This window comes from Pteropus medius, unplaced genomic scaffold (assembly GCF_902729225.1).
Source record: "Pteropus medius unplaced genomic scaffold, Ma_sr-lr_union100, whole genome shotgun sequence".
Taxonomy (NCBI): domain Eukaryota; kingdom Metazoa; phylum Chordata; class Mammalia; order Chiroptera; family Pteropodidae; genus Pteropus; species Pteropus medius.
Genome location: NW_024342473.1, coordinates 9,854,884 through 9,877,936, shown reverse-complemented (window position 1 = coordinate 9,877,936; position 23,053 = coordinate 9,854,884). Strand labels below are relative to the sequence as shown.

Here is a 23,053-nt window from a genome sequence, read left to right as displayed (position 1 = left end):
GTGCGCAGGGGGGAGAGAATTTGCCCATTTTAATAATGTTGGCCCAGATCCCAGTCTTCTCTGCCATAGGTCAATAAATCCACTAGAAGTTCATAAACTCACGAACACAATTAGCGATGACTCATGCTACCTTGTGATTTCTTTTTACATTGTCTAGAGAGCTATTTACCTTCTCGAGAGTGGGATTTGGGGGGAAATAATCATACATTCAGCAAGTGCTTACCTAGTTCTTATGAACTCTGAACTGGGCCACGGCGCTGTGTGTCTTATCGGTCTGGGGCAGGAAAGATCCATACAGCGATCCTCCAACACGCTCTGCAGCCTCGGTTGCCAGTGCAGAGGATAAAGGGAAGCCAGCTGGCTGTGGTTGGCAGAGAGGACTTCTTGAAAGAGGAAGCGCTCAAGCAGACAGTGAGTCTAGAAGAGGTGGTAAAGGAGAAGAAAGGGGAAACGAGGTCCAGCGAGGAGGCCCCTCGTTTCTGGCATTCCACTGGCCAGGTGTCCCTGGAGGAGGTTGGGCATCAGGCCTCCCTCCCTAGGGCAGCAGGTGAGCAGCTAAGATGGGAAGGGACAAGAGACAGTGGAATCCCTGTGGGCTCTGTCTCAGTGCGGGAGCTGTGCCTGCTGCAGCCTCTGCTGGCAAGGGAGCCCTGGGGGGACCCGCAGCCTAGATCTAGGGAGAGGTTGGACTCAGTGACTTTGCACTTCTCTGAGGGACTCTGAGGCCTCGAAAACTTCCAAAGGGCTGTTGTTGACTCCTAAAGGGTCCTTCGGTTGCCCCCAGGGCAGGAAACAAGGTTTTCTCCAGACCTGAGCTCAGTAATACTTCTCTCAGGGAGTCCTTATGAGAGGTGGAGGTGGGAGCAGTAGCTGTGAGAGGGGAGGGCGACCCTTTCCGAGATATGGGGCGTCAGGGGTTTATTTCTTAAATGTTTTTGGTACTCGTCCTCTCTGGAACCTGACTGATGATTTTAAAAAAGGTAAGTGATAAAAAAAGAAATCCTGTGAAGGCGGATGAGACATTTGGCTTAACCAGAGGCTGAGGGTCAGAGGCGAGAGAAATGGAAAGTGGCTGGCTGTGCTGATCTCCTCCCTCCCACTCCTCCCTCCCCCTCCCTCCCGCTCCTCCTCCTCCCGCTCCTCCGTCCCCGCTCCTTCCTAGTCTGCTTCGGTTTAATCTTCACTATCCTCCCAGGGATAGTTCCTCCAAGTCCCACAGAGGCTCAGCTAATAGAATGTTGCTTTTCAAGACTGGAGGCTTCAGGACTCACCCTGGGCCCAGCTCGCTGTGTGGTCCTGAGCAAGCTACCCAACGTCTCTCTCGGCAGGGTTTCACACCTGGCTTCTCTTCTGGAAACATCGGTTTTGTCGTTTAGTTGCCTTTTAGTCTCCTCCTAATGATCAAGTCTTTGCTTGCCGCTGTCAAGATTTCCTTAAGGGCCTGAAAAGAGCAGAAGAGGAGTCTGAGGAAGTCGACCCAGTGGTCAGGCTCTTACAGGCGGAGGGATGGGGAGGGGCAGAGCCTTTGGTTGGGCCCCCACCCAGCCCGCCTGAGTGTGCTGTGAACACGCCTCATTGTTTGAAGCCTCAGATTTGACTTTCAAAGTGAAGGCATCTTTCCTGATAAAGGGAGCCTTGTTGCATTAAAGACAGCTTTGTTTGGGCTCCAGCGTCCTAGTGGTATGAGGAGGACAGAGACCGAACCAGGCCTCTGGGGGGTTAAATGATTCCTGGTTTGGGTTGGCCAAAGGGTTTCATGCCTCCAGCATTGTTCTCTGAGTGCCTGTGGGCGCTGGGCAGGTATTGCTGTCCCCGTTTTCTCACACTGAGATGGGGAAACTGAGGCACAGGAAAGTCATGCAGCTTGTGCAGTCACTTGAGCCTCCCGGAGATGGCTCAGTCAGACTCATACCCTTAGACTCCCTGCCCAATGCTCTCCCACAAACTGTTTATGGTGGTCCTAACACAGCTGGGTTCTCTGCCCCTCTGCTGCACCCCTTCTGCTCCGACTTACCCCCAGAAATGCCAGCTGCAGCTCACGATTGTGGAAATGAATTCACTTTGCTCAGGGAGGAAGAGGTGGGCTTCTGTAAGAAAAGTGACAGGAAAAAAACTTCCTCTAATAATTTCAGCTAATCGCCATGACACCTCCCTTCTCCCCAAAGTACCAGTATATTCCTGAGGCCTTTCCTTGAAGATCCAAACAAATGAACCTGTAGTGGGGAGATTTCCAGCTCAGGGTGAGGGGATTCACCCTTGATTCACTTTTCCACCTCCTTACACAGGTGCCAAGCCCAGCATGGCATTCCTAGGCCAAGAAATACAGAGACCTATCTCCAAGCGTGTTTCCACCTATGTGGTGCTTCTACTTCACAGTGCTCTGTGGGACACTGCCAGGACCTTGTTTGAGAGAGGCGTTTTAGGCATGAAAATGATTTTTTCCTTCTCACTTTTCATACAGAGGCCTGGCTTTCCCTCCCTAGGCAAAGTGAACCATTTTTCACAGTAACCAGTGGCTGTTGGGCCTTTGGGGGCAGGAAGGGATGACCAGGACAGCTGCAGCCAGAATCCCCACCCCCACACGGCTGCCTCTGGGGGCCCTCGGGTTCTGGGAGGACCTCAGGCAGGGGCACAGGGCCCGCCTGGAGCCTCACGGTGGGTCTGGCCTCGAGACTCAGGGAAGGCAGGGCTTACCATTTCCACCTTCCTGAGCTCTAGCTGCACATTCTTGGGGGCTGATTTCGAAGGACCTATTATTCCCATTCTTCATGGGTTTTTGATTAATGCATTTGCCTCAGCCCTTTTAAAAAGCCTGTGCTTAATAATGCTAGAATAATGACCTCGTGTCACATTTCAGCCACTGGAACTCTTAATCCACCACTGTATTCAAATGTGAAGTGTGTTGCTTGTGACGTTAGGTTAGCAGGAAAAGTTCCATCCTAGCGAGGAATAAGGAGGATCCGTTTTCAGTCTACCTAGTAGACCGTGGCAGGCCCAAGAAGGAAGGTGCTCCGACTTAACAACGTCATAAGGGTAGGTGCCCCGTTGAACACCTACTGTGCACTCAGCTCTCACACACGGGCTCTTGGTAATGCTTGAACAGACCAAGGAGGTAGGCACTCTGGGGATTATAAACATGCACATCCAGAAGCATCTTATGAAAATTCAGTGGAGTGTGAAATGCCCATACCGGGCCTGGAATAGACTAAATGCTCAATAAATGGGACTTCAAATCAACACCGTTGTCCCCATTTTACAGCAGAAGAAAGTGAGTCCTAGAGAGACTGCAGGACTCAAAGCCAGGTCGCCTTGACTTCAAGGCCCAAACTCACACTTGACCAATGGGAATAATCGTATGGTAGGGAGGCTCCAGCCCATTGGAGCTTCTCAATAGCTATGAGGCCTTTTGCAAGTCACACCCCTTCCCACCTGGGCCCTATGTCCTTCTCTGACCCCCATTGTTCTCTAGCCTAGGCTGAAGGTTTGGGCACATGCTGGTCCCCTGTGTGGTCCATGTGACCTTCTTCCTTCTGCTAGTTCACACCGCCTTGGCTCCATGGCTGCCCTGACCATTTACCCCTCACCTGTGGGATGTGTTCTTTGGGTAATAATTATGTGAAATGGCTCACCGAGCAGTTTGATTAGTTAATAATCCCCCCAGTCCTGGTGGGTGAAGCTCACCGTTAATGATTGCCAAGGAAAGCTTGTCAGGAATGTAGATCCTCTGAGGAGGGAGGTTTTTCTGAGCATGCTGGCCTAGAGGAAGGACAGACCCCAGGGGTACCCTGTTGCGGCCTGCACCCTGTACCCTGTCACCGAACTGTCCTTTCATTTCTTATCTTTCTGAATTCAGCACCAGCAAGCTTCCTTGTTCACCCTCTGCCAGCCCGCTTGCCTGCTCTGAGCCTTTGCTCTAAAGCTCCTGTCCCTGGGGTCACTGCTCCTTTCTCTCTGCCAAAGCAAGCCCTCCTCGCCTTTTGGGAGCCACCTCAAACACTGCGTCCTCCAGGAGCCTTTCCTGACTGCTCCAACATCCCTGCTCTGGGGCCCTTCTCTGAACACCTCTGGGCCATTGGGCAGATTTTTTTCTGAGCACTCCTCAGCATGTCGGGCACTGTGCTTGGTCCCTGGGAGCCTGCAGTGAGTAAGGTGCCAGCCTGCAGTCCAAGAGGGGCACCTATGCAGCCTGAGGTGTGGCAGGGGTGCCAGAGGAGGTCACCTAGGGTGGATGGGAGGTGAGGGGTACCAGAGTAGGATGATATGGGGCTCTGGTGGACACTGAAGGGTGAGGCAGACAAGGAATGAGGGTCAGGGCATCTCAAAGCAGAGAGAGCTGTGTGTGCAAAGGCACGATTCAGGAATCAGATAAGGATTCAGCTGTAGGTTTGAGGGACCCATGAGACGCCCAAGTGAGTGTGTCTAGGAGGCAGGTGGCCTCTCAGTGAAGTCTGTCTGCTTCCCTCCTGTTGATCAGACAGTTTTATTACTGTGCCTTCTCAGAAAGAAGGGATTCTCCTTGAGGGCAGCCATGGTTTCTTATACCTCTTACCAAGGACCTGAGCATGGAGCACGTGGTCACTGAAGAGATGTGGAATTGAATCTAAAGCTTTACCCACTTCGGTATCCATCACTGGACTCTCTCATTCTGCACCGCCCGCCCCCGCCACACCCACCTGCACACCTGCTTTTCACCTCCTCCTGCTAGTTCAGATCCCTAGCTTCTGTACTTCTGTGCACTTTGGGTCCTGAGTGCCTCATCTCTCAAATGAATTCTAGGCCATGAGAAAGTGCACAATTACCGAAGCTCAAGGCAGCTGTTCCAGAACTGGGTCTTGCGTGGGAATCACTATTAGAGTTTGATAACGAGGCTGCCCCCTGAGGATTCTGATTCAGAAAGCCTGAGATGGGCTTACCTGGTCAGTTCTGTGTTTGCAGCAAGCCCGCTGAATGATGTGGATGCACAGTTGGGTTTGGGACTTATTGTTAAAAGCTTTTCTACCCCTAACTTCACCCCCTCCCAGGGCCAGTACCCCAGACTCCACCTGGACACAGACTCCACTCAGTGCCCATTGAGAGGCCCTGCCTTGTTGAGGGATAGGGCCTCTGTGGTTTGAGCTGAAGCCTGCCTCCCCACAGCTCCAATCTGGGAGTCTCGGTTGTGCCCTCTGAGGCTGCATGGCCTCCTCCAGGTTTCCAGACCCGCTTCCCTGAGATGTAGGAAGGCGCCTGATGCTGCATCTTTGCTGGATCTCCCTCCTTTTCCTCCTCCTGTGGTCTGGGCTCTCTCACAGGCAGACAGCTCTACCTCAGACTTTAAGTTTCTGATCAGATTAGAAGCTTGGGAGGGAGGTGGGGATGGGATGGTGCCTACCCCAGCAGCCTGACATTTCTCTGTTGGGGGTGGGGAACCCCAACAGTCAGGGCCTGCATTCATATTCCATCAATCTGACAGGGACTTCACTCTTTTCCAAACTGGGGGGAGGGACCTGTACCCACCCTGGAGGCCAGCAAGCCATAGCATAGGCACCCTGGTCCTCATCCTACAGGGCTCAGTGGCAGACCAGCTGTGGGTGGGCTTTGTCCTCACCTTGACCTAGACTCCCAGCTGTAATTTACAGTCCCCTGGGCTCCTCCTCGCTCCCTAACCTTTGGAGAGCCTAACTTACCTGAGCTGTAGTGGGCCTGGAGAATCAGCATGTTTTAAAGCTCCCCGGGTGATTCTAAGGTGCATCTGAGTTGAGAACCCTGGATTAGATGCCCAGCACTAAACTGTCCAGCTCTGACAATGTGTAGAAAGTTATACTGGAGTAAAATAACTAAGGTCATCTCACTGTGTATATCACATAATACTAGAGTAAATCTTTTTATTTTATAAGAAGGTATTTAAAATTTTAAATCAATAAAACCATACATTTAATACAAATTATTAAATACAAAAATGTATAACAGTTTAGAATACCAAGTAAATGTAAATTTATAAAACTAGACATTATAATTCTGGTCTATAGTAGCAGATAAACAAAAATGAAATATTCAAAACATTAAAATTTACACACTTCAAAACCACAAATGTAGTCATGAAAAACTGAAGATGAAATATTATTTGATTCCTTTTAAAGCAGAATCTTAAATTCAAATGACGTTGGCAGTATCATTATGTCACAAGTATGTTTTTTCCTATAAATTATCTAGAAAAGCTTTTCCTGACTCTACCCTCACTGGGGAATTGTAAGAAGATACATTTGTGAGATATCTTCAAATATTTTCCGCTGACAAGGCCTTTCGGCTTTTTCGTTTTGTTTTGTTTTTAGGAACTGTAGTCTTTTATTTATTGGGAGCCATAGTTTTTGTTTCTAAAGTATTTCCAGTTTGTCCTTAAGTTCTTTAGTTCTATCTTGTTCAGATGGAGATTCTGATGCAATGTTTCTTGTATCAGTTTCAAAACTGTCACGTTGATATTCCATATGGTAAGAAAGTCTGTAACTAGAGTAATAATTATTCATGCCACAGACTTTTGTGTTGTTTACTGCCATGCAACGCCTGAGAAGAACTCAAGACATATTTTACATTTCAGTGGGGTTTTTTGGCATTGGGATTATCTCCTTTTCAAAACATATGCAAAAATTGAGAGATTGGTATAATGAACTTCCATCCCTGGCCTCAATAATCATCAACTCATGGCCAGTTTTCTTTCATCTCTACTCTTACCCGCCACTCCTGCTCCCAACCAGATTCTGTTGAAGCAGGTCTAAGACCGCATCTCATTTCATCTGTAATTACTTCAGTTTACACCTCTAAATGAATAGGTTCTTTAAAAACATAACCGTGGTATTATTGTACCTTAAGACCTGATCATTTCTCATTATTTTAAAATATCCAGTATCCAATGTTTCCCCATTTGTCTCAGACCATTTTTTAATAGTTGGTTTGAGATTTCGGATCTTAAAAATTATGAAATAAAAATTTTGGGCCAGGCAAAATACACCATTTTGGCACTGAAGTGCAGGATTCATGAATAGAGTATGGCAACCACTGGGTGGAAGGTTCTAGGGAAATGGGCCAGACCCTGCCTGTAGCATTCAGAGTGCAGTGGGCAGCAGAAGTCATTCAGTGGTTCAGCAAACATGTACTCATTCAACAGTAACACTGTGCTCACAGCAGCAAACCAGACAGACTCTGCCAGGCTTGACCTGAGAGGAGCCACGGATGGACGTTTGCAGATGGAATGATATAGACCCTTTCAAGTGATATTTGAGTTTAGACTTGAAGAATTGGGTAGGATTTTGTCAAGAAGAGAAAGCGGAGGAAGAGGTGTCTCACCTGAATAAAAAGCAGGTACAAAAGCATGGAAGCGTGAAAGCTCCTGGTGTGTTCAAGGACAGAGACCGGTGATGATGCTTGGGGCATATGGCAAGGCTGGTGGGAGGAATCTGGGGCTGGGTTGGCTGTGGCCAGCTTGAGGATATGCTAAAGATTTGGGTCTTCTGGGACCTTCCAGAGGGGACCCCATGATTTTGTTGTAGGAGTGTAAAGTGTGGACTGTGAGTCTGGAGAGCAGAGGCTTGCAGGAAATCTAAGGAGCTGTTGGATTTTTCAAGCCCTTCCTGAAGCCCTACATCTCCTGGAGCATGAGTCCCATGGGGGCAGGCCTCTGTCTGCTTCCATTTCCTCTATCTCCAGGGCTAGCATGGACCCTGACACACAGAAAGTGCTCAATACATGTCTACTGACTGATGATCTTCCAGTGCTTCCAATGTAGAGCACTCTTGCCCACCTCCACCTTCACCATGGTCATGACAGAGGGAGCCCCCTTAGACCTTAGGCTTGAAAGGTGGTGGCTTTTCCAAAACGCATGAGCTATTTGGCTTTAGGACCTGGGCCCCAATTACCCTGAATGGAGAATCGCAAGGCCAGTGTTGCCCCTGGGTCAGCAGGCAGGATGGCAGTACATGGAGTGAGGCTCAGATATGAGTTTCTTGGGTAGATGTGTGAGGAAATGCCACCATTTGCAAAGAATTTGCAAATATTTGCAGTACAAATTTGCCATGGGTTGTCTCACATAACTAATTTCTTTAAGGCTGGCCAAGGTTTAGAGGACTCATTCATTTATTTCCTTTTAATAGTATTATTGCTTTGCTAAATAATAGTAATAATAATAATAATAATAATAATAATTGCACATGTTCACTATATAAAACTCTAGTGTTATAGAAAAGTAGAAAAAAGAAAGTAAAGCAAATCCCTAGAGCTAACCACTACCGTCTAGAGAGAACCACTGTGCACACTTTGGGGAACATCCTTCCAAACACTTTTCTGTCCATAAATGTTAAATGTAACACAGTTTTATATAGATGGTGTTACAAGATTTATGCTCTTCCCTAACCTGCTTGTTTCATTTAGCAACATGTCATGACACCGTTTACTGCACAGGTCTGTAACATTTTTCATAGCCACACAGTTCAGTTTTGCATGGATGTGCCATAACTTACCCAGCCAGCTCTCTAGTATCAGAAATTTGGATTGTTTCCAATTTTTTTTTACCACATGCTAAAGAATATCATGCAGGCTTTTTCAGATGTGCAAAAATCGCCTAGCAGTTAATATCTAGAATAGCTGGGATAGCTGGAACAAAGAAAAGGTTTGGGTCGCTCACTGAGTCCAAAAGCCAAGCTGGAAGGTCGCCATGGCAACCCCTCCCCGCAGCACATGGAGCGCCCATTTGTCACAACTCCAGCCAGGGAGGTGGGTCAGAGCCAAAGGGAAACAGTCTGTTTTCTTGCAAAATCATAAACCAAGGGCAGAAGGAGCATGAGGGAGCATTAATGTAGAATTCAGATGGTTTGTGGTGCAATGGTGATGGTAGCCACCATTTATCGAGTGCTTCTTATCTGGAAGATTCCATGGTTTTTCATCCTCATAAGAGCCTCTGATACTTTTGCTATCCTCATTTAACTAATAAGAACATTCATGTTTAAGAAAGTAGGTAATCTGCCAGAGGCACGCAGAAAATGATGTAGCCAGGATTTGAAATTGACCGGCACCCACTCCTCAGGATTTTTCTTATCCAACCTAGGGTCACCACCCTCTGTCCTGTCACTATCCTTGAGACCTCCAGTTCTGACTCTCCAGCTCCCTAGTCCATTCATTCCCACCACGTTTAGAAGGGATGCATACTGAGCCTTCGTCTGGGCTCTTCTCCAGGACCACCTTGGCCACCTGCCACTCCACACCCTCCACCACCTCCATATTGATCTAGCCCCGTATTGTATATTCTTCCTACCTCCCTGCCTTGGCTCCTGCTGCACCCTCAGCTTAGAATGCCCTCTCTCCTCCATGGCTGCTATGCTCCCGTTTATTTTTCAAGACTCAGCTCAAGTTTTACTTCTTCAAGAGGTCTTTCCTGACTCCCTAGTTTGATGTCCCTCCTTAGTGTTCTCCTAGAAGCATCTGATTCTAACCACCAATCAGGGGTGCTTTGTGTCAATTGTTAGTGCCAGTCTCCTACCATAGAATGTGAGCTCTTAAGTACCATCCCCGTATCCTACCGTAGCCTTAGACACAAAGCAGATATTCAGTAAATATGTATTGTGAATGAGTAAATGATAGAGCATATTCCTGTCCACTCTCTGTCTCTGCTCCCAGCCCCAGGGCCAGTGGGAGAGCACAGGGAATGCCTTAACCCAAGCCAGACTGCATGAGCTCCCTGCCTACCAGCAGCTGCTCCCTACTTCCCTGCCTCTCACTACAATTCCTATTCTTTCCCTCCTAGGGACATCGAGGTACTAGATGAATCCTTTATATCACCCGTCTGCTCCTGCCCCACCTTTGTCAATTTTGCCTCATCAGTCCCATGGACCTCTTTCTCATCCCTTGGTTCCTCTGTGCTCCTCTCCCTTAGGAAACTTAGGTGCTTTGAAAGTCACCTCTCTCTGCCTCCTAAATTGATTTGTAGCCTTCGCTTCACCTCCAAGATGTGGTCACATATTTTTAAACTGCAAATCTATGCAAGTCAAATTCAACTTGTCTGAAAACTGCCCTGGTCTGCCTCTCTTCCTGCATGGGTGTCACCATTTTCAGCCCCTGGGAGATGGAGCTCCAAGACCCCCACTGTCTCCCTGTAATTGGACACCTGACCTTTGCCATCAGGGCCCTAAATGCAGAGCTCCCAGCTGAGCCTGGCAGGAGTGTGGAGCTGCCTGAAGGGAAGGAGCAGCCACTTGTCACCATGTGCAAATTTGGCCCAGGGCTGTAGGTCTTCAGATTTGTCAAGAGCAACTGGAGACCTGGTTCTTATGTGAGTTCTCTTAACTTTTTAATGTTGGCCTAGGTTTTTTCTTTTCTTAATAGACTATTTTTTAGAACAGTTTTAGGTTTACGGAAAAATCGTGCAGAAGGTACAGAGAGCTCCAATATGCCCCCTGCCAAGTTTCCTCTTTTATTAATATCTTGCATTAGTATGGTACATTTGTGACAACTGGTGAACCACTATTAATACATTATTGTTAATTAATGTCCATAGTTTACACTAGGGTTCACTCTCTATTGTACATTGATTGGATGGGCATTGACCAATACTTAATGTCATGTATCTATCATGACAGTATCATCCTGTTATTTTTAAAACGCTTGAGAAACCCAAAGTCTCTGCTTTCCACACTCTTTCATCCCAATCTGCCCCTCCTTTTTGTTGTCACTACTGCACTCTGTGTTCTCTCTCCTCACCTCGCCGTATTCCTTGGAGTTTCCTGTCCCTGCACATGGACAGTTTCCAGTCTGTCTCGTCTCTCTACCAGATGCGAGCTCCTGGAAGCACTCAGAGAAGAAGTCTAAGAAGTCTAAAAGTCTGAGTCTCCCCAGTGCCTAGGGCTTGAGTGCTTTGGGGATTCACCGTGTACTGAGTAAATGCCAGCACAGTGCTGGGTGCAGGTGACAACAGGGAGAGAATGTATGGCAAGGGACAGAGACCTGAGCAAATCTCAGGTTTCGGTGGCTGCAGAGAGGAGTGAGCAGGTGTCCCAGCAAGTACAGTTTTAGAGAGGGGAGAGTTGAGGACAAAGACAGCTTTGGGTGGCAGGATGCTTGACTCCTTAGCAGGAGTGAGCAGAGGTCTCAAGGGCAAAGGGAAGAAACCACCCCCATAGAATACCCCCTCACTCCACCTTTCCCTTCCCTCCTGCCCATGGGGCAGCCTCCTGTAGGAAAAGGGGTGAGCGTGCACACATGGGAAAATGTTTGAGAAGGAGAGTAAATAAAAGCTCCTCCCTGGTGGGGCTGTCTCCTGCCCCCGTGGCAACCCTGGGCACTCTCCACCACTACACGCACACTTCCCGACTCTGCCCCTGGTTAGCCAGAAGAGGACACATACCTTCCACTCTGCTACAGCAGCCCAAAGGGGTGACTTGCTGTTCCTGTAACATGCCTCTGTGCCTTTGTGCAAGCTGTTCCTTCTGCCAGCAGTGCCCTCTCCAAACCGACAGATTCTTTCTGATCTCTTGTGCTCCAAACATATGTCACCTCCTCTGTAACCCTCCCCTTTTCCCCCAAATATGACCTTGCCCCTGCCCACATGCCTCCATACACCTTTGTTTCAATCACCCACAGAGCATCAAAACAGCCCAGTTACTATTCTGTGTGTCTCCCTTGTTTGCAGGGGCTCCCCTAAGGCTCAGCTTGTGGTCATACTCCTGTCTCCTAGCTCTCAGTACAGTGCCTGGCACATAGCGGACTCACTACGTAAGTAAATGGATGAAAGGATGGACAAATGAAAAAATGGATGGCCTCAGTAGAACAGTCAGCAAGTTTTTATTGAATTTCTTCTTTTGTATAAAAAGAGATCCAGACCCCATCTTCAAGGAATCTAAATTGTGGTTAACCAAACCACCACACCTAAAAGTATCAGAGAACAATATGTAACCAAGCTAATAATAACAACTGCTATTTATTGAGGGGCTTGCTGCAGGCCAGGCTCTGTGCAAAGAGCCTCAAGTACATCATTTTATTCGCTCCTCCCTCAGCTAATGAGTTAGGGATGAGACTAAGGCTGAGAAAATTTGGCAGCGCCCTCCAGGGCTCCAGCTAGTACATGAAGAAGCCCAGACTGGAGCCCAGATCTGCCTGCCCCAGAATCGGTGCTTGCCACGCCCTCCCCATGTCTGGCGGAGACCAGGGAAAAGAGAGAGCAGGGAGAGAGAACAGGGAAGCCTCCCTCTGGGAGAGCTGGGCCTGGACAGCAGCCAGAGAGTGGACAGTGGGGGAATGTCCGAGGCTCGAGGACAGGAATTTTTAGGAATGGGGTTGGGGAAGCCATCTCCCGAGCCTGGCTCACTCTGGGTGGCCCACGGTGATAGCTGGCTGACAGTACCTGCCGAGTTCCTCCGGCCTGCCTCCCCTGCCCAGCCCACAGGAGAGCTAGGTTGTGAGAACCACTCCCGGTGCCCCAGTGGGGTGGGGTGGGGTGAGGTGGGGCTGGTTGCCATGGCTGTGGACAGTCCCGTGTCAGAGGACACGGCTAGTACAGCCTGCAGATTTAATTATCTCTGGCACACCTGCCGAGGCCATGCCTCCCCCACCCAGCGGGGCCAATTTCTAGGGTGGGGCGGTAGGGGTAGGAACAGGTTTCTGCAAAGGAACACTACCCTCATTCACTGTCTGGCAGACACAACGCAGAACGTCTGACTGTTTCCCACTACTGAGAGCTGGCCCAGCAACTCCTGGCCTAGAAGAGGGACTTCGTCTGGGCACCAAGTTGCCGAGAGGTGTGGCTTTACTTCTGATCACCAGGCACTCTGTGGGGCAGTGGTTCTGAATGTTTCTAGCTCACTGAAACTCCACTGAAAGCCATGGCCCCTGTCCCCAGTGACATACATACATGTTCATGTACACACATGTGCCCGTACACACACACACGCACACACAGTTTTACCTCAGGTTAAATTTCCATGGACCTCGGGTTACAAACCCCCATCCTAAGGGTTGTTGCAGATGATGGTCCACTTTCCTGAGTGCGTAGTTATTTATAGTAATGGTAACAGCACTCCTACTACTACTAGTAACACTACTGGTATTTATTTAGAATTTGTAGTAATACCTATGTTCGCATTCATTATCTCATTTTAGTTCTGCATAACTTTGGCCAGGGAGGTATTAATATCCTTATTTCACAGATGACAATAATGAGTCAGAGAGAATTACTCAGCCCAGCCAAGGTCATATCTAGGAGATGGCAGAGGAGAGACCTGACCTTGGCTACCCTAAGTCCCAAGTTGTGCTTCCTTCCTAGATATAAGTCACAACTCGTCAGAAGGCTGCTGAGGAGCTGGGGTTTCACCTTTAGAACATTCTCCGAGCTCAGGCGGTCAGGGTGCTTGTGACAACATACCAAGGAATCTTAGGAGGGTCTTCTTGTCCAGCCAGTCTTCTGTCTAGATCCCCAGAAGCTTTGCTCCCCCAAACTCCACAGACACATCATGGCGTGTGTGACTCTATATGGGGGGAAAAAAGCCATGGCTCCCCAGAATCAGTACAGATGATCTGTGACATTCGCATACTCTTTCAGACTTTTTTGACTGTGACTTTCATTAAGAAATACCTTTTATATCATAACCCAGCACACACACATGGTCAGGTATAACATAAACAAACATATATAACTTAACATACATAACAATCAGGAATATCACAGAGCAATACTTTACTTTATGCAATACACTGATATTTTGTTCTATTATTTTACATATTATTCTATTTTTAAATGCTAGTCATGACCCACTAAATCGATTTTATGATCTACTGACAGGTTGTGATCTGCAGTTTAGAAAACACTGCATTTACAGACAGAATAATTGTGGCTTTAATTAATAGCCATTTTTGTAATTTTGCTGAGGTGGGCATTTGGCTCTGGCTACAGCCAGGCTGGAGTTCAGATGTAAGTCACCAGTTACAGAGTGACCTCAGCCACCCCAGCTCTCTCTCCTGGGCTTTGGTTCTCTCCCTGTGGTGGATTTAGGAACCAGCCCTGGCAGGGTAGGGCTGTTGGTCTTTCAAGTCCTGTCACACATCTCTGCACATGTTCCCACCGTTCATTACAGACCTCGTTTAATCCTGACTTTGCCAGGTCCCCACTGAGCAACCTCAAACAAGTCATGTCCTATCTGGGATTCTCATTTATAGAATAGGAAGAAGGGTGGATTGAACTTGTAAGTGCTTCTCAAAGAAGGGGTTTTGCAGCAATAGGTTGTATACGATTTCTATATACTGAATGTATGTGTATATACATGCTGTGGGCTGAATGTATGCATCCCTCAAATTCATATTTTGAAATCCTAATGCCCAATGTGATGGAATTAGGGGGCGGGGCATTTGGGAAGTGAATAGGTGGAGACCTCACGAACAGGACAAGTGCCCTTATAAAAGAGGCCAAGAGAGCTCCCTTGCCCCTTATGCCCTGTGAGGAAATGGCAAAAAGTTGGCAGTCTGCCACTGGAAGAGGGCCGTTACCAGAACCCAGCCATGCTGGCAACCTGATCTTGGACTTCCCAGCCTCCAGAACTGTGAGGAATAAATGTCTGTTGTTTATAAATGTTTGTGATATTTTGTTATAGAGGTCTGAATAGACTAAGATGATTTATATGTATATATCTATAATTTATTTTTTTCTGGAAGATTTGGAGAAAATAAAGTTTTATATTAATGCAAAAGTTAAGTTAGGAGCAGACTGCAAAACTCAGATACTTTTTAAAGATACTTTTTCCTTGTAGTAAACATATATAACATAAAATTTGCCATTTTAACCATTTTTAAGTGTACAATTCGGTAGCATCGAGTACCTTCACAATGTTGTGCAACCATCACCACTATCCATTTCCAGAACATTTTATCATCCAAACAGAAACTCTGTACCCATTAAAACAATAACGCCCTACTCCCCACACCCTCCAGCCCATGGCAACCTCTGTCCTTCTTTCTATCTCCATGAATTTTCCTCTTCTAGGTCCTACCTCATCTAAGTGGAATCATAAATTATATTTGTCCTTTTGTGTTTGGCTTATTTCATTTAGCATAATGTTTTCAAGGTTCATCCATGTTATAACATGTATCAGAACTTCCTCTTTAAGGCTAAATAATATTCTGTTGTATGTGAAGATCAAATTTTGTTTATCCATTCACCTGCTAATGGACATTTGGGTTGTTTCCACTTTTTGGTTATTGTGAGTAATGCTGCTCTGAACATCGATGTACAGGTATCTGTTTGATCCCAGTTTTGAGGGGTATATCCAGAAGTGGAATTGCTAGATCGTATAGTTATTCTATGTTTAATTTTTTGAGGAATCACCATACTGTTTCCCACAGTGGTTGCACCATTTTACAACCCATCAGCAGTGCACTAATAGCCGTCCTAATGGGTATGGAGTAGTATCTCACTGTGGTTCTGATTTGCATTTCTCTAATGACCAGTGATGCTGAGCATCTTTTCATTTGCTTGTTGGGCATTTGTATGTTTTCTTCAGAGAAATGACTATTCAAGTCCTTTGCCCATTTTTTAATTGGATTTTTGGTTTTATTGTTGAGTTGTAGATGAGTTCTTTATATATTCTGAAAAATATTTGCAATATTTTCTCCCATTCTGTGGACTGTCTTTTTACTCTCTCGATAGTGACCTTTTATGTACAAAACATTTCAATATTTACATGCATTTTTAAGGTAAAACAGTAGTTCGAAGGCAGCTTGGGGCTGCTCCTAGACTCTGTCCTACCCCCAGGTACAAGGTCAGGCCTCTGTGGTGGTGAGGACCCTTTGGTGATCATCTAGGAGGGACCTTCTGGCACAGTGATGAGATGGAAACTGTGTCCCAGTTTGCCGCCTGGGCTCCGTGCTATTTTCTGCATAACCCGAAGGAGATCAAGACGGGAGCTCAAGAGGAGTGAGAGTTGCAGAAGTGTAACTCAGATGCAGGAGCCCAAGCTCTCTGTTCTCAGCCAGCTCACACCCCGGAAGCTGGGGCCTTATCAAGACCGGTCAGTGTTCAGACCACTCTGCCGCCCACCTGGTCTAGGACTGGCTGACAAGTATGGGCAGAAAGGTGAGGCTGGCTCTGAACCTCTCCAGTCATCTCGCCACTGGCTTCTCACGGAACTTGAGCTCCCTCTCTTAACCTTGCTTCCCTGGCGCAGATGTCTGACCTCTTATCTGAAATGCCATCGGCGATATTCATGGACCCAGGGATAATTTGGACTAGATGATCACCTCTCAGGAGCTTCATGATCTCATGTGTCTAGTATTCTAAAAGCAAACAATGGAGAAATTTCCTACCAAACAGCATTCTTTTTTTTTACTATATTTGCCTGATGATGAGATTTTTGTTTTCTAACATAATAATTTTCAGAAAGGAGGAAGTGGCATTATAGGTGGGTCCATTCAGATCTTTCTATAGTCACTCTGTTCCTTTATTTTGAACAATGAGCGGAATGTGCTGTTTGGGGAAGACACGGGAACCTGAAACTCTCCCCATCAGTGCTTGGGATACCCTCAGAAGGTACTCGAAACACAAAATCAATTTGAAGAGAGAAGGGGGAAAAAATGTAATACAGATTGAGATTTGTTCCCAGGAATATAGTCTCCTAGTTGCAAGGAGAGACCTAAGCCAATCAATCATTCATTTATAATGACTGTATTTCATCAATTTCTACATACACTTAAAAAAATTTTTTAACAGCTCCAAAATCAGGATTCATTTCCAGTCAGTGATGTCTCCTGATTATAATTGGCAACATATTTTTCAGTCTTAGTGGTACACAAGATAATGTTGTGACTTCCAACTGAGAGTTTCTAAAGTTGAAATACAGTCTTAGGCTCTATCAGTATTTAGAGGTTCATGAATGCTAGAGGACCCCCAGAACCTCACCGCCAGGTGACACAGCACAGTGAGAGTCCGGGGCTGACTTCTATCATATAAATATTTTTCAGCAAGCAGGCACAAAAATGATATGATGGGTTAAGTCCCCGACAAGCTGCTCTTTTAGGTTTTCTTATGCACACCTTACTTGAAAGGTCACCTGAGGCTGACCTGGCAGTTGTCTAGTGGCATGGGTCAGCTGAGCTTCTCATTGATTCAGGCCCAGAATCCTCCCTATAAAGAGCCCATTAAGAGGGGCAACCATTCTGGGCATCCTGTCACTGTCCCTGATCGTGCAGGAGGGAGCACGCCTGTGCAACACTCCTCACTAGTTCACCAAACTCTAATTCGTTTCTCCAGTGTAACAGCATCCACAGTGCTAATTAGCAAACCCTCTGGTGTTAATCAAAAATAATCCCAACTGAACCAAAATTGTGGCCTCTGGAGTGTGAGTTTATGGTTAGTCTTTCAAATGCTAATTAGCCACCACCCGGTAGGCTAAAACTAACATTTTCATCTCACACTGTGTGTGTGGAGTGTTTGAAAGCAAATTGCAGATAGTTTACTAATAGCAAATGACTACTTGGGACTTGGGATACATTTTTTAGCAGCAGCATTGAACACAGTTTCAAAAAGTGCCGCTTTCAGATAAGATGGAAATGAGAGTATTTTTCACTTACAGTGTGTTAGGTGACTCCAAAAAATGGCTGTGATTATGAAGATACTGTGGTTGAAGATACAAATGATGCTTTTGAATACACTTACTTCTATGAAATATGAGTGGAAAAACAATATTTTAAAATTAATGTGTTGGATATGATAACAGATTCTAAATATGTCTTAACTAAATGAATAAATTAATGTTATAAAAAGACTGTGTACTAGTTCATTTGCATCCCTAGAAGTTATACACTTTTTTTGGCCTCTCTTATTGGAAAAATAGCCCATCAGTTTCCATTCAGCCACCTTATATATAAACATATTAGGAGGTTATAAGGACTTGTGTCCTTCAAGTCCTAGGATACAGTGTGTAGGCTAAAGTGTACTGGGAGGGTCCCCCAAGAACGAGGGAGTCAGGTGCACCTCCTGTTAGTTTTGCTTGGTCTTATAGCTGAGAGGTCTAGCCTGAAACCTCCTGAGAGAGATTTTGTTGTTATGATTTGCCTTTTTGTTGTTGTTGTTTAGGACTATTTCAGGAGAACTCTGCAAGTCCTTGAGAATATAATACAGCTCATTTACTTTTTTTAGCTGTTTTAAAACGTGTTTAAACTGTAGAACCCTCTTTTAAATGAAGTCTCATATGGGGCACCAATATACTGTTGAAATATTAGCAAGGTTTCACATCGTGTTTTGAATTCGGAATACTCTGAAGCCTTTTTTTTTTTTTTAATTCCATCTTGTTTCTAGATCTCTGCAAAAAAAAAAAAAGACAACAAACCAAGCTGCCATTTGAAGTACTGGAAATTACACTCTGGTTTTTATAGTGTTGATGAAATTAAGAGCTTGGCTTGTGATGGAAAGAGGCTAAAAAGACCAGTGAGTTCATTTTATGTTCAATTACAGTCGGCCCTCTGTGGATTCAACCAACCACTGATCAAAAATATTTTTAAAAAGTTACGTTGTTGCTGACTTGTACTATGTAGTCAGGCCTAGTACATAGTGCATAGTACAGTGGTTGCATCTGTATTGAACACGCATAGATATTTTTTCTTGTCATTATTCCCTAAACAATACAGTATAACAGCTATTTACATTATATTAGGTATTATAAGTAATCTAGAGACAATTAGAGTATATCAGAGGATGTGTGTAGGTTATATGCAAATACCATGCCGTTTTACATGAGGGTCCTGAGCGTCCTGGTATCTGTGGAGTTCCTGTGCCCAAACTCCCTCAGATACCAAGGGACGACTGTATATCTGAAATGATTAACAAAAAGCACAGCAAATGTATCATCAGCCATGCCATATAGCTTTCCATGATCCTCCAGGGATGTTTCACAGTTTTGACAAATATAAAGCTTTACATTTTAGATGCAAGACAATTAATGTGAGAATCCTTATTTCTTTGAACAGCAGGAAAACATGACACAAGAAATCTCACACTTTTGAAACAGCGAGGTCAAGTTTGGTCTTACCTGAGACTTTGTCTCAACCTGAATTGGCAAAGAGGGTCGTTTAGCATGTAGGTTGTAAACATCATTGTAAAGACTCTGTTTACAATGTAGTGCACACATCTTTCAGTAGCAAGGAGAAATAAGTCCCACTGCTGTATGCTAGGACTTAATTCTCTTTTAACAAAGTTAGTTCTCTTCTTAAAAAGAAACTTATAAAACCAGAAATCAAATCCTAACTCTACTGCCTACCGGCTGTGTAATCTTGGGCAATTCTCCTTAACTTCTTGATACCTCAGTTTTCTTGTTTGTAAAATATAAAATTAATTTTCTATCTGAAAATTCATAATAATAAGAAGTATTTGTTGGACTTATATTTTATGGCAGGCCCTTTATGTGAGTTCTCTCTCTTCAATCATAATAAAGACCCTATGGAGAAAGTACTACTATTATTTCCATTTTACAGATAGAGAAACTGAGGCATGGGGAGTTAAGTTCCAGCTGCACAGGAAATGGCATACTGGGCTTTGAATGCACATTCAAATGAACGTGCATTGAATCCAGTTCCTTAATTGCTCTGCCAGCTTCCTGAGATGGCATGGTGAGGGTGAATGAGATAAGGCAGGTGGCATAGTGACCTGCACAGGCTTGGTGCAGAGTGGGTGAGTCACCCTTCTCAGGGTGACTTGTGCTAGTTAGTTGGTGCATATCTGTCTTATCTCTTGGTGACAGTGACTGTCTTATTCATCTTTTTTTTTTCCCCTGTGCAACAAAGGAATAGAATGGTATGGAGGATGCCCACTTCCCTCTATCCTGTTTGTCACAGACCTCTACAAGGTTTATGTCCATTAAATTCTCGCCTTTTTCTTCAAGCTACAGCAGCCCACCAAGAATACCTAACTATACATTAACCCTTACCCTTAATCACCACATGATAAGTCTGGTCATCCTACCTGGATAGCATGTACTGTGAGAGTGGAGACCTTTTTTTTTTTTTTCTGGCCATGATATTGAGCTGACTCGCTGAGAACCAGAGGACCGATGTGGGCAGGTCCGTAGAGGCCCAGCCGTGGCCTCATTATTGTTTGAAGTTTTCTGCTGTGCTTGAGATTCCTCCAGCACTGGACCTTTGCCTAGTGTCTTGCCACTCAGTGACTTTGCAGTACTTCTGGCTTGACGATTTAGACCTGGAAAACCAAGAGAACCAAGGTGTGCTGGTGGCCCACAAACATCAATGTTGTTTGTTTGCAAAGTATTAACTTTTGTTTTTTAACCTGGGTAAAATATACACGTGCTTTACATTTTTTTCTTTATTCTTCTGTTATTTACAATTATTACATAACATTTTATTGTGATAAAATATGCACAACATAAAATTTATCATTTTAACCACTTTAAATGTACAATTCAGTGACATTATATTCACAGTGTTGTACACCTATCATTTCTACCCATTTCCAGAACTTTTCATCATCTAAAACAGAAACTCTCTACCCGTGAAACAACTCCCCATTCCAGCATCTGTTCGACTTTCTGTCTCTGTGACTTTGCCTATGCTAGTACCTCGTATAAGTGAAATCATGCAACATTTGACCTTCTGTAACTGGCTTATTTCACATTGCATAATGTTTTCGAGTTTCATCCATGGTACAGCATGTATCAAAACTTCATTTCTTGCAATGACTGAATAATATTTCATTGTATATGTAGACCACATTTTGTTTACTTGTTATTTTGTTTATCCGTTTATTTGCTGATGGACATGTGGGTTGTTTCCAATTTTTGACTATTGTGAGTAATGCTTACATCAGTGTTTTTAAGAAAGAAGCAAGTTTATGACAATGACACATAAATATATAGGATTTTGCTACATAGTTCCAGATAATAATACATAGAACATAAAACTATAATAAAAAGCAAAAGTATCAACAAACTGTAAAAAAAACCAAAACACACTTTAAGTTTCCAGGATGAACAACAAAGCTTTAATGAACAGAATTGGACAAGTATTTGATGAAGGCCCAGGATGAGTCAGGCACACACCCTGAGCTTCCAAGCATCCCAAAGGGTCCTCCCCAGTAGTGGGGGGACGAGGCCTAGTCAGGAAGCTTTGCCTGCAGGCAGATGTGGCTGGTGCTACAGGTGAGGCCTCAGGCCTTCAGAGGCAGGGACAGAACCCCTCCTGGGGGCTCTAAGAAGGCAGCAGATTTTGGCCCAGCGATAATGGGGGTAGAGATGGCGTTGACTATGGTACATTCTGAGTTCTGCTCTTTCTCTGCTAAACCCAGCCTGTATTTTTCTGTTTCTTGGACCTGTTCTGAGGACTTGAGTTTTTCTAGCACACATTAATTACAGATGTTAAGCAGCCTTAATCCTTCCTTTAAACAACCTTGTTACTCCGCTTTGCCGACTGATTTACCTGGTCTAGTTCTTTTGTGTGTCTAGGGCAACCACGCTCCAGCCAGCCTTCTGAAAGAGCTCCTTCTCTTTGCGTGATCTGGAGCACAACTTGCAGTTCTCTTCTGCCCTCCAGGATCGCACCATCTGCCCACATGGTGCAGTGGAGAGTGAGCAAACCCAGCTCTCCCGCAACTGTGCAACCTTGGTGACGTTACTCCACCCCTCTGACCCGCACGTGCAACACGAGGGGATTGGATGACCTCTGCGGCCCTTTCCAACTCTATAATTGCGTGATTGCCCATATTATTTAATTACTTCCCTGCTGCACTCTTGGAGTGACTCAGCAGTCTGATAGTTTGGCTGTTGTTTTTAAGGAAGACTGATTATTTTGCCATCACAAGCAAGTGTATGCTCCATAAACAATCTGACAGTCTTGATCCTAGCTGGAGTTCGACTGAGACTGACTGGATTTCTTCATGTTGTCCTCTTTCAGAAGCAGCCTGGGCACCAGCTGGCCAGAGGCACCCCAGGCCATGTCAGAGTTTTGAGTGAGGCCTGGTGACAGGGAGCAGCTGCCACCCACCGGCCTTCCCAGCCTGGCTTCAAGATGCTGAGCCTGAAGCTCCCCAGGCTGTTCAGCATAGACCAGATGCCCCAGGTATGTGCTCTCACTCCAGTGGTAGACATCCAGGCTGTGACAAGGGCGTGGCATCTGCAACAGGGTGACTGCTCTGTCTTCAACCAGTCTGCTCTGTGCAGCCCTGCTCTCTTCAAGGAGTCCCTCCCAGACTCCATGGGGGATGACAGCCTCCTGTTCCCCAGCCTATACTGACCCTGGAAATGGAAGTGCTCCCGAAACTGTTTGTGTTGTAGCCTTTCCCTGTGACATCTGTATTTTATCCTGAAGCAAAGTCAGTTTTTAGACTACAGATAAAGAGAGGAAGCCAGCGGCATCTAGCTGGATAGAGATTTTTTTAGGACCCTCCCATGGGTGCTTAAAAGCAGGCCAGAGGCGAAGTCACCTGAGGCTTTGCTGTTGTCCCCATCACTTGCAGGAGGCCCAGACCAGGCAGAGGATCGAGGTGATGGGGAGGCTTGTCAAGTGGGCATTAGCCCTGCCCCTTCACAGACTCCTGGGCCTGGGAACTCCCTAGCTTGGTTGGTATTGGCAGGCCTGACTCCTACCCACCTCCTCCACCATTTCTCATTCATATACCCTCTTCTCTAGCCACACCAATGGTCTCTTTAGTCTTCCCACCAGCTTGGACATTCACTCCTCTTGGTCTCTGTTTAGAGAAAGCTTTCTTCCCCTCTACCCTCATTCTCCTTTTCTGACTTCCTTCTTCATGGTGCTGCAGGTGTCCTCTCCCCTCCCTGAGCCCCTTCAGCTGTTGGTTAGAACCTCTGTAGGCTATTCTGTACAGCTGCCTTTCCCTTTGTATGTCAACCAGCTGTGTGGCCCGGCCCACTTCCCTACCTTCTCGGAGCCTCACCCGTTGGGCAGGGAACAGCAGGGGGCCACCACCCTTTGGCGTTGTCAAATTTACGCGGGCACATTCCTGACTAATAGGTTACTCATGGGAAAGGGCAGTTTCTCCCTTCTCTTAGAAGGTAGGACTTGGGTATATGTCTTGTAATTTCTAGTCTCC

The 23,053-nt window shown here is 45.8% G+C and overlaps 1 protein-coding gene across 2 annotated transcripts in view; it reads left to right on the top strand.

Moving 5' to 3' along the window:
* PAQR5 (progestin and adipoQ receptor family member 5) overlaps positions 1-23,053 on the top strand; it is a 71,970-nt gene that overhangs the window by 12,159 nt on the left and 36,758 nt on the right. The window contains exons 1-2 of one of the 2 annotated variants that reach the window (XM_039865190.1): positions 188-547; positions 21,898-22,062. In XM_039865190.1, coding sequence (XP_039721124.1) covers positions 22,012-22,062 — 51 coding nt within the window. In that variant the 5' untranslated portion in view covers positions 188-547; positions 21,898-22,011. Of the gene's footprint in view, positions 1-187; positions 548-21,897; positions 22,063-23,053 lie in introns of those variants that run through there. The other variant, XM_039865189.1, reaches the window with a different exon arrangement.